Here is a 12492-nt window from a genome sequence, read left to right as displayed (position 1 = left end):
ATCAACCAAACCGCCCCGTGGCCCAACATTTCAATTCCCCCTCCCACTCTGCCGAGGACATGGAGGTCCTGGGCCTCCTTCACCCCCGCTCCCTCACCACCAGACGCCTGGAGGAAGAACGCCTCATCTTCCGCCTCGGAACACTTCAACCCCAGGGCATCAATGTGGACTTCAACAGTTTCCTCATTTCCCCTTCCCCCACCTCATCCTAGTGTCAAACCTCCAGCTCAGCACTGTCTCCTTGACTTGTCCGGACTAGTTCTACCTGCCTATCTCCTTTTCCACCTATCCATTCCACCCTCTCCTCCTTGACCTATCACCTTCATCTCCTCCCCCACTCACCCATTGTACTCTATGCTACTCTCTCCCCACCCCCACCTCATTTAGCTTATCTCTCCACGCTTCAGGCTCACTGCCTTTATTCCTGATGAAGGGCTTTTGGCTGAAATGTCGATTTCGCTGCTCGTTGGATGCTGCCTGAACTGCTGTGCTCTTCCAGCACCACTAATCCAGAATGTAGATAGGCCGACTAGGGTGGAGGCCATATTGGATTTGATGTGAGGCAACGAGCCAGGCCAGGTGTCAGATCTCTCGGTGGGAGAGCAATTCTGTGACAATGACCATAACTGCCTCACCTTTACGCAAGCCATGGAGATGACTAGGAGCAGACAGTATGGGAAGGTATTTATTTGGGGGAGGGAAAATTATACTGCTATTAGACAGGAGCTGTGGAGTATAAATTGTAAAAAATTGTTCTACAGGAAATGCACAACAGAAATGTGGAGGTTGTTTAAGGAGCACTTGTTGTGAGTGTTGGATAACCTTGTCACACTAAGACAGGCAACGAATGGTAAAGTGAAAGAGCCTTGGATGACGAGAGACAAGGAGCTTCTTGTCAAGAGGAAGAAGGAAGTTTACTTAAGGTTGAGGAAGCAAGGATCTGGCACAGCTTTAGAATGTTACAGGATAGGAAGGAACTCAAAAATGGACTGAGGAGAGCTAGAAGGGGGCACGATAAAGCCTTGGTGGGAAGGATTAGGGAAAACACAAAGGCATTCTACGTGAGGAATAAGAGAATGATCAGAGCGAAGGTAGGGCTGATCAGAGATAGTGGAGGGAACTTAGATCTGGAGTCTGAAAAGGTAAGGGAGGCCGTAAATGATTTTTATGCTTCAGTATTCACTAAAGAGAAGGACCTTGTTAGTAGTGAGAACACTGTGGACCAGGTTAATAAGCTTGAACAGATTAATATTAAGAAAGTGAATGTGCTGGAAATTCAGGGAAGCATCAAGATAAACGAGTCCCCAGATATATCCAAGGTTACCACGGGTAGCGAGGAATGAGATTGCTGAGCCTCTGGTGATGATCTTTACATCCTTATTCTCCATGGGAGTAGCACTGGATGATTGGAGGGAGGCAAATGTTGTTCCTCTGTTCAAGAAAGGGATTAGGGAAATCCCAGGAAATTATAGACCAGTCAGTCTTACATTTGAAGTAAGCAAGGTATTGGAAAGGATTCTGAGAGATAGGATTTTGACTATTTGGAAAAACATTGTTTGATTAAAGATAGTCAGCATGGCTTTGTGAGGGGCAGGTATGGCTTACAAGCCTTATTGAGTTCTTTGATGATGTGACGATACAAGTTGATGAAGGTCGAGCAGTGGATGTGGTGTATATGGATTTCAGTAAGGCATTTGTTAAGGATCCCCACTGTAGGCTCCTTCAGAAAGTTATGAGGTATGGGATACAGGGAAATTTGGCTGCCTGGATACAGAATTGGCTGGCTGAAAGAAGACAGTGAATGGTCGTGAATGGAAAGTATTCTGCTTAGAGGTTGGTGATCAGCAATGTTCCGCAGGGATCTGTTCTTGGGCTTCTGGTCTTTGTAATTTTTTATAAATGACTTGGATGAATAAGTGGAAGGGTGGGTTAGTAAGTTTGTCGATGACGCAAATGGCGATGGTGTTGTAGGTAGTGTCAAGGACTGTTGCAGGCTATGAAAGACGTTGACAGATTGCAGAGCTGGGCTGAAAGGTGGCAGATGGAGTTCTACTTGGATAAATGCGAAGTGATTCATTTTGGAAGGTTGAATTTGAATGCTGAGTGCAGGGTTAACAGGATTCTTGGCAGTGTGGAGGAACAGCGGGATCTTGGGGTCCATGTCCATAAATCCCTCAAAGTTGCCACCCAAGTTTATAGGGTTGTTAAGAAGGCGTATGGTGTTTTGGCTTTCATTAACAGGGGAATTGAGTTTAAGAGCCGTGAGGTTTTGCTACAGCTCTATAAAACCCTGGTTAGACCACACGCGGAAAATTGTGTCCAGTTTTGTTCATCTCGTTATAGTAAGAATGTAGGTGCTTTAGACAGGGTGCAGAGGAAAGTTACAAGTATACTGCTTGGCTTGGAGGCATGTTTATGAAGGGAGGTTGAGTGAGCTACAGCTTTTCACACTGGAGAGAAGAAGGAAGAAAGGTGACTTGATATAGGTTTACAGGGTAATGAGAGGTATTGATAGAGTAGATAGCCAGAGATTTTTCCCAGGGCAGAAATGGCTGTCATGAAGGATTATAATTTTAAGATGATAGGAGGAAGGTATAGGGGAGATGTCAGAGATAAGTTATTTACACAAAGAATGGTAGGTGCGTGGAATACACTGCTAGCAGTGATAGTAGAGTCAGAGACATTAGGGACATTTAAGCGACTGCAGGACAAGCACATGGACAGAAAATTGAAGGGTGTGTAGGTTAGGTTGATCTTAGATTAAGATAAATGCTTGACATAACATCACGGGCCAAAGAGCCTGTACTGTGCTGTACTGTTCTATGTTTTATGTAGAAATTATAGGGCACTGTCTCAGGATAATAATGGTATTGAATAGTGGAACATGCTCAGTGAATTTTATGGCATTCTATTGCTCCTATTTTCTCTCACATGATCTTTGGGGCTTGAGGGTTCTGTTAGTTTTGCTGTCAAATAGTATCCAGGACCACTGGTGCTGGGGAAGGTTGAGAAACCCAACCTGACCCCTGATCCTAAAGATCCCTAGAATGGGCAGGTCAGTGCAGGAAGTGTGCTTGGATCACGTATAGAATTCAGAATAGGAAAGCTGTATACATTTTCCCATTATAGCAACAAATAACAGTAATTTACAGTTATATATAACTTTAACATAGTAAAATCCTCCCAAAGTGCTTCTCACAACAGGATTATCAATCAAAATTTCATGCAGTGCCACTTAAGGGACTATTGTGACAAGGGATCAAAGTGATAAAGCTTTATGAATCTGTCTTCACGGGAGAAGGAAGGTAGAGAGACAGAGATATAAGGGCAGAATTTCAGAGGTTAGGGCCCAGGAGTTGAAGGCCTGGAAAAACATGATGCAGAAATTAAAATGGGGCATGCACAAGAAGCCAGAATTGGAGGAGTGCAGAAATCTCGGAGAGTTGTTGGGGTAGGCAAAGTTACTTAGATTGGCACTGAGAAACTATCCGGAGGAATGTTAACATCTGACATTTTAATGTTGAACTTTAATTATGCATATGGGTTGTGTATACAATTTTAATTTAAGAAACTGAATATAAAATGTTGAACGAATATACTTGAGAGTTTGGTGTTTGAAGTTTGGCTGCAATTGATTATAAAATTGAGTCATAATACACTCTGATATATGTGGAAACAGTGAGTACTTTGTTATGCTAAGTTTGATGGAAAGTTTATTGGGAAGCCAAGGCATAATGTTGTCAAAAAAATACTGATTAAATCTCTCCAGTTCATGAATATTTTCCTCTCTTTCTCACAGAGTGTGGCTCTCAGTACTGTTCAGAGAAAATACTTTAATGAAACAAAGGGACTGGAATACATTGAGCAGCTTTGTACACCCGAATTCAGCACTGTGCTAATGGAGATTCAGATGAAGTACGGAATTAAGTTAAGGATTAAAGGCATTTGGCCTGAACATAACACATTCTACTTTTCAGTGAGATTTTACTAATAGTTACCTAGTGGGAGACACGGTGGCACAGTGGTTAGCACTGCTGCCTCACAGTGCCACAGACCTGGATTCAATTCCTGCCTCAGGTGACTCTCTGTGTGGAAGTTGCACATTCTCCCCTTGTCTGTGCGGGTTTCCTCTGGGTGCTCTGGTTTCCTCCCATAATCCAAAAAGGTGCAGGTTAGGTGAATTGGCCATGCTAAATTGTCTGCAGTGTTAGGTGAAGGGGTAAATGTAGGGGAGTGGGTCAGTGTGGACTTGTTGGGCTGAAGGGCCTGTTTCCAAACTGTAATTAATCTACTTATTAAAAAAACTTGCATTTCTGTAGTGCCTTACATTATCTTGGGATATGTACAGCTTCCAGGTTTTTTTGGACTGCAGTTGGTACCAATAACATAGGTGGAAAACAGAAATGGCATTCTGCAAACAGAATATAAGGAACTGGAATATACATTTAAAAAAAGGACCTCAAAGGTAGTAATCTCATGATTACTTCCAGTGCCACGTCCCAGCAAGATTAGGAATAGGAGAAGAAATCAAATTAATGTGTGGCTAGAGGAAAGATGTAGGAGGGAGGGATTTTGATTCTTGAGGCATTGGGACTGATTCTGCCAAAGATGGGAACTGTAGAAGCTGGAAAGGTTGCACTTCAGATCCAAAGCCTATATCCTTGCAAGGACATTTGCTAATACTCTGAAGGGGGGGTTTAAGCTGAAGTAGCAGAGGAACAGAAATTTGAGTAGAGATATGTATGAAGTAAACAAAAATGAACATGTAAGATAGAAAAGTTAAAATCAAAAGTGGAAGGCATACGAAAGAAAAACGAGCAATGAATAGAATTAGAGTACAAAAGGAATGTATAAATATATCAAAAAGACAACTCTAAAGGTACTATACCTGAATACATGGAGCATTATTAATAAATAAGATGAATTAACAGCACAGTTAGTTATGAATGGTTATGATATTGCAATTATGTTGATCATGGCTGTGGGTGAAGAAGGCTGGGAACTGAGCATCAAGGATATTCAATTATTAGGAAGGACACACAAAAACAGAAAAGGAAGTGGGGCAGTGTTGTTGATGAAATTGATGAAAATTGTTGAATTAGGGAAATCAGTGCAATTCTGGGAAAGAATATTGGTGCAAGAAATGTTAATCTGGAATCAGTGGATGGAGCCAAGAAACAATAAGTAATGAAAAACATTCGATTGTGTTGTCTATAGATCTCCAAGCAGTAGTGGCAACCTAGAGGAGGCAACAGGAAATTAAAGATGCATACAAAAAGGTTGCTGGAGTATTTTGTGTGATTTTATCCGCATATAGACTGGGCAAAATACAATCATAGTAATATTGTGGTGAATGAATTCCTGCAATAATACAAGATTTTGTTTAGATCAATTTGTTGAAGAGCCAGCTAGAGAATTGGCGATTTCAGATTTGATTTTGTACAGTGAGACAGGGTTAATTGATAAGGTAAAAACAATGACTGCAGATGCTGGAAACCAGATTCTGGATTAGTGGTGCTGGAAGAGCACAGCAGTTTAGGCAGCATCCAAGTAGCTTTGAAATCGACGTTTCGGGCAAAAGCCCTTCATCAGGAATAAAGGCAGTGAGCCTGAAGCGTGGAGAGATAAGCTAGAGGAGGGTGGGGGTGGGGAGAAAGTAGCATAGAGTACAATGGGTGAGTGGGGGAGGGGATGAAGATGATAGGTCAAGGAGGAGAGGGTGGAGTGGATAGGTGGAAAAGAAGATAGGCAGGTAGGACAAGTCCAGACAAGTCATGGGGACAGTTACTGAGCTGGAAGTTTAGAACTAGGGTGAGGTGGGGGAAGGGGAAATGAGGAAACTGTTGAAGTCCACATTGATGCCCTGGAGTTGAAGTGTTCCGAGGCGGAAGATGAGGCGTTCTTCCTCCAGGCTTCTGGTGGTGAGGGAGTGGCGGTGAAGAAGGCCCAGGACCTCCATGTCCTCAGCAGAGTGGGAGGGGGAGTTGAAATGTTGGGCCACGGGGCGGTGTGGTTGATTGGTGTGGGTGTCCCGGAGATGTTCCCTAAAGCGCTCTGCTAGGAGGCGACCAGTCTCCCCAATGTAGAGGAGACCGCATCGGGAGCAACGGATACAATAAATGATATTAGTGGATGTGCAAGTAAAACTTTGATGGATGTGGAAGGCTCCTTTAGGACCTTGGATAGAGGTGAGGGAGGAGGTGTGGGCGCAGGTTTTACAGTTCCTGCAGTGGCAGGGGAAAGTGCCAGGATTGGAGGGTGGGTTGTTTGGGGGCGTGGACCTGACCAGGTAGTCGCGGAGGGAACAGTCTTTGCGGAAGGCGGAAAGGGGTGGGGAGGGAAATATATCCCTGGTAGTGGGGTCTGTTTGGAGGTGGCGGAAATGTCGGCGGATGATTTGGTTTATGCGAAGGTTCGTAGGGTGGAAGGTGAGCACCAGGGGCGTTCTGTCCTTGTTATGGTTGGAGGGGTGGGGTCTGAGGGTGGAGGTGCGGGATGCAGACGAGATGTGTTGGAGGGCATCTTTAACAACGTGGGAAGGGAACTTGCGGTCTCTAAAGAAGGAGGCCATCTGGTGTGTTCTGTGGTGGAACTGGTCCTCCTGGGAGCAGATCCGGCGGTGGCGGAGGAATTGGGAATACGGGATGGCATTTTTGCAAGAGGTAGGGTGTGATAATCTTGTTGTGAGAGACTAATTCAGTAGGGGGATGGAAACCTAAATTGAAGTTCCAGTGTCCAGGAGGTTGAGAGTAGTGCGGTCAGAAATGAGGTTTCAAGGTCGCAAGAGTTCAGCGGCAAGCAGGAAAGTGGTTTGAAGTGTGTCCACTTCAATGCCAGGAGCATCTGGAATGAGGTGGGTGAACTTGCAGAATGGGTTGGTACCTGGGATTTCGATGTTGTGGCCATTTCAGTGAGATGGATAGAGCAGGGACAGGAATGGTTGTTGTAGGTTCCGGGATTTAAATGTTTCAGTAAGAACAGAGAAGATGGTAAAAGAGGGGGAGGTGTGGCATTATTAGTCAAGGACAGTATTACAGTGGCAGAAAGAACGTTTGAGGACTCGTCTACTGATGTAATATGGGATGGGCTGAGGTTAGAAACAGGAAAGGAGAGGTCACCCTGTTAGGAGTTTTCTATAGGCCTCTGAATAGTTCCAGGAGGCAGGTGGGAAAATGAGGATTGTGAGGTTAGTGATAGACAGTAGAGGAAAGGATAGCAAATATGATTCTGGATAGGAATGAGAGTAATAGGGCAGTTGTAATGGGGGATGTTAACTTTCCAAATATTGACTGGGAATACTATAGTTTGAGTACTTTGGATTGGTCAATTTTTGTCCAATGTATGCAGGATGGTTTCCTGACACGGTATGTAGACAAGCCAATAAGGGGTGAAGCTATATTGGATTTGGTAATGGATAAGGAACGAGGCCAGGTGTTAGATTTGGAGGGAGGTGAGCACTTTGGTGATAGTGGCCACAATTCAGTTATGTTTACTGTAGTGATACACTGCCGGGTGAGAGTTATTTCTGGGACTAAGGCAATTATGATGCAATTAGGCAAGATTGAAGATGCATAGGATGGGGAAGGAAACTGCTTGGGATGGGCGCAATTGAAATGTGGATCTTATTCCGGGAATAGCTACTGTCGGTCCTTGATAAGTATGTACATATCAGGCGGAGGAAGTGGTTGAACGAAGGAGCTGTGGTTTACTCAAGAAGTTGAATCTCTTGTCAAGAGGAATAAGAAGGCTTATGTTAGGATGAAATGTGAAGGCTCAGTTAGGGCACTTGAGAGTTACAAGTTAGCCAGGAAAGACCTAAACAGAGAGCTAAGAAGAGTCAGGAGGAGACATGAGAAGTTGTCAGCATATAGAATCAAGGAAAACCCTAAAGCCTTCTATAGATACATCAGGAATAAAAGAATGATTAGAGAAAGATTAGGTCTAATCAAGGATAGTCATGGGAAGTTGTGCGTGGAGTCTGAGGAGATAGGGGAAGCGCTAAACGATTATTTTTCCTCAGTATTCACACTGGAAAAAAACAATGTTGTCAAGGAGAATACTGAGATACAGGATGGGATGTGATTGAGGTTCACAAGAAGGAGGTGTTCGCAATTCTGGAAAGCGTGAAAATAGATAAGTCCTCTGGGCCAGATGGGATTTATCCTAGGATTCTCTGGGACGCCAGGGAGGAGATTGCAGAGCCTTTGGCTTTGATCTTTACGTTGCCATTGTCAACAGGAATAGTGCCAGAAGACTGGAGGATAGCAAATGTTGCCCCCTTGTTTAAGAAGGGGAGTAGAGACATCCCTGGTAATTATAGATCACTGAGCCATACTTCTGTTGTGGGTATAATGTATGAAAATGTTATAAGAGATAGGAATAAAAATCATCTAGAGAGGAATAAATTGATTAGGGATAGTCAACACTGTTTTGTGAAGGGTAGGTCGTGCCTCACAATCCTTATTGAGTTCTTTGAGATAGTGGTCAAACATGTGGAGGAAGATAAAGCAGTTGATGTGGTGCGTATGAATTTTGTAAGGCATTTGATAAAGTTCCCCATGGTAGACTATTGCACAAAATACGGAGGCATCCGTTTAGTGGTTGGATCAGAAATTGGCTAGCTGAAAGAAAGTGGTGGTTGATGGGAAATGTTCATCCTGGAGTTCAGTTACTAGTGGTGTACTGCAAGGATCTGTTTTGGGGCCACTAAAATCTGGAATGAGTAGGTGGGCTCATGAAGAAGGTTTGGACAGGCTAGACTTGTATCTGCTGGAGTCTGGAAGAGTAAGAGGTGACTGAAACAGAAGATCCTGAGGTGCCTTGACTGGGTGGATGTGGAGCGTATGTTTCCTCTTGAGGGATTATTTAGAACTAGGGGTCAATGTGTAAATATTGGACGTCTTCCATTTAAGACAGATGATTTTTTTTCCTCATGGACAGTGGAGTGTCGCTGGAATCTTCTTCCTCAAACAGTAGTGGAAGCAGAGTCTTTGAATATTTTAGGACAGTTGTTGATACATTCTTGATAATCAAAGGGGGATGATAGTGAAAAGTTATCGGGGCACATGGAATTAATTAGATCATGACTTTTTTGAATGGAGGAGCAAGCTTGAGGGACTGAATGGCCTTTTCCCATTTGTATGTTTCGGGGAATTAGCAAAGGAACCAGGTTAAGCTTCCTCTTACTAGGTTTAGAGGTTGAGTAAGAGACAGGTGGGAAAATGAGGATTGTGAGGTTAGTGATAAAAGCACCAGATCCTCATGTTATGCAAGGTTAGGAGATGAGCAGTTATGTATGGGCTGAGGTGGTGAAATCAGAGCCACAAGGGCAAATTAAATAGAATGTTGAAAGCTTCAAGGGCAGGCTGCTGGGCTCTGGGAATAAACAGAGAGAGTAGGACAGAAACCTTGCTAAAAGTATCACCCTTGAAATGAGGAAGAAAGTAGTAAGGGAGTGGAAGAGAGGTGAGTGGTGTCTGAATTAGAGTAAGAGAGCATGGGCTGAGGCTAGACAAGGAATCTGGAAGCAATGATCTGGGTGGGAAGTAAATTCTGGAATCCAATTCACTACCAAAAAGAAAAAAACATAAATTGCAGGAAAAACTCAACAGGTCTTTTTCAGTTTTGATGATGATCGCTGGAACCAAAACGTTAACTCAGCGTTCTCTCAACAGATGCTGTCAGATCTGCTGAGTCTCTCCAGTAATTTCTGTTTTTGTTTCAAATTTCCATCATCTGCAATTCTTTGGTTTTTTTTCCCCACTAAAAAAAGGCAGCCTTGGACCTAAATCAAAAACATCAAAATCCAAAACACCATCTTTTATTTTGTTGAACATTCATTTGAGCATCAAGAATTCAGCAACTGACTGCAGATATTGACACTTTCCCAAAGTATGAAAGAAAACATCAACAGCATCCCAAATACAATGGCACTTAGAAACAGAATGAGGACCTCCTTGCAGTGACGGCTACTGTCCTTCTGATTCACAATTTTTCCGGATGAATTATAATCAATCACTTCATCAGAATTCAGAATTAACATATGAAGCATCAGGAAACAATGATGTTTACCCTCATCTTGGCTCTTGTTCAACTTATGAGCTTGAACATTTCTGAACAATCGCTGGATCAGTGGGTATTTTTGGTCCTCCCCTGAATCCATCCAATTTTCTACCCATAATTCATCCAATTTTCTACCCAAGAGTAAGTAGAATATCTGACCAGGAGTATTGCTTCCTTCCACCATAGCATCAAAAGAACACAACTGAGCCTCACCCTTGTTTTAATTTCTACCTTTACCTGAGCCTTCAGTAATGTTGGAGCAGCTTCAGCTTCCTTCATTGACATTAACAATTTTCAACTCCACCATCCACCCCATCTGAGATAGGTGCCTTTCGACGTCTTCTGCTATCAGAACATAAGAAATAGGAACAGGAGTAGGCCATCTGGCCCATTCAGCTTGCACCACTATTCAATAAAATCATGGATGATCTTTTTGTGAACTCAGCTCTACTTACTTGCCTGCTCACCATAACCCTTGAATCCCTTACTGTTCAAAAATCTATTTATCATTGCCTTCAAAACACTCAATGAAGTAGCCTCAACATGCTTCATTGTGCAGGGGATTCCACAGATTCACAACCCTTTGGGTGAAGAAGTTCCTTTTCAAGTCAGTCCTAAATCTGCTCCTCCTTATTTTGAGGTTATGCCCCCTAGTTCTAGTTTCACCCTCCAATGGAAACAAACACCCTGATTCTATCTTATCTATTTCCTTCATAGTTTTATGTTTCTATAAGATCTCCCCTTGTTCTTCTAAATTCCATTCAGTCATGACTTGATGCCTGTGCTGTGGAATCCTGCTGACTAATCCAGAAATGAAACAGAGATTTGAATACACAATGGGCCAAAGATCAAGAAACAAGGAAGTACTTATAATATTTATGTGGAATAAGGTTCTGTGGTTTACATTGGGCTGAGGAATCCTTTGTCTTTGCTCCTTTTTCCAATGAAGTCTTGTTCCTCCAAAGGCACCCTTTTGATTTGCAGAGAGAGTCCATTTAGCTGCTCCAGCTGTTATCCTAACCATCATAAGAGCATAAGAAATAGGAGCAGGAGTAGGCCATCTGGCCTTTCGAGCCTGCTCTGCTGTTCAATAAAATCGTGGCTGATCTTTTAGTGGCTTCAGCTCCATTTACCCACCCTCTCACTATAGTCCTTAATTCCTTTATTGTTCAAAAGCTTTAAAAACATTCAATGAGGAAGCCTCAACTACTTAACTCGTCATGGAATTCCACGGATTCACAACCCTCTGGGTGAAGAAGTTCCTCCTCAATTTGGTCCTAAATCTGCTCCCCCTAATTTTGAGGCTATGCCCTCATGACCTAGTTTCACCCGCCAGTGGAAACATCCTCTCTATTTCTATTTTATCTATTCCCTTCATAATTTTATACGTTCTATAAGATCCCCCTCATTCTTCTAAATTCCAATGAATATAATCCCAGCCTAATTAGTCTGTCCTCACAAGCCAATCCCCTCAACTCTGGAATCAACCTAGTGAACCTTCTCTGGTGCCAGTATATCCTTTCTCAAGTAATGAGAAGAAAACTGCACACCAGTGTGGCCTCACCAGCTCCTTGTGCAGCTGCAACATAACCTCCCTGCTTTTAAACTCAATCCCTTTAGCAATGAAAGTTCCATTTTCTTTCTTTATTACCTGTTGGACCTGCAGACCAACATTCTGTGATTCAAATATAAGTTCACTCACATCTCTCTGCAGAGCAGCATGTTGGATCTTTTTTTATAATTCAAACAAAAGTCCTTTTTACTGTTACTCCTACCAAAATGGATAACTTCACATTCATTAACATTGTACTCCATCTGCCAGACCTTTGCCTACTCACTTAACCTATTTATGTCCTTCCACAAAGTTTCACAGTCCTCTGCACAGTCCTCTGCACAAAGGACACTTATCTTAGTGTCCTTTGTAAACTTTGACACACTAAATGTGGTCCCCAACTCCGAATCGTCTATGTAAATTGTGAATAATTGCAGTCCCAACACTGATCTCTGAGGCACACCACTGGTCACTGATCGCCAACTATAAAATCATTCATTTATCCCAGTCTTTGTTTCCCGTTAGTTAATCAATCTTCTGTCCATGCCATTATCCAATGCCATGCATCCTTATTTTGTGTAGCAACCTTTTGTGCAGCACTTTGCCAAATGCCTTTTGGAAATCTAGATACACCATATTTACTGGGTCCCTATTGTCCACTGTGCTCGTAATTTCTTTGTAGAATAACAGTAGCTTAGTTAAGCATGACCTGCCTTTCATGAACCCATGATGCATCTGCCCAAGGGAACAATTTCCATCTAGATGTCTTGCTAATTCTTCCTTGATAATAGATTCTAGCATTTTCCCCACTATAGAAGTTATGCTAATTGGTCTACAATTCCCAATCTTTTTGTCTACCTCCTTTTTTAAACAGTGGC

At 42.8% G+C, this 12492-nt stretch overlaps 1 protein-coding gene across 1 annotated transcript in view; it reads left to right on the top strand.

Annotated features, from left to right (window-relative positions):
• msh4 (mutS homolog 4) overlaps positions 1–12492 on the top strand; it is a 128299-nt gene that overhangs the window by 26781 nt on the left and 89026 nt on the right. Inside the window, exon 5 of the mRNA XM_072574860.1 lies at positions 3800–3915. Within this exon, the coding sequence (XP_072430961.1) occupies positions 3800–3915 (116 nt within the window). The remainder of the gene's footprint in view (positions 1–3799; positions 3916–12492) is intronic.

The sequence above is a fragment of the Chiloscyllium punctatum genome, chromosome 7, assembly GCF_047496795.1.
Source record: "Chiloscyllium punctatum isolate Juve2018m chromosome 7, sChiPun1.3, whole genome shotgun sequence".
Lineage (NCBI taxonomy): Eukaryota > Metazoa > Chordata > Chondrichthyes > Orectolobiformes > Hemiscylliidae > Chiloscyllium > Chiloscyllium punctatum.
Note: the sequence above shows the minus strand (reverse complement) of the source record. Positions and strands in the feature narration are given on the sequence as shown.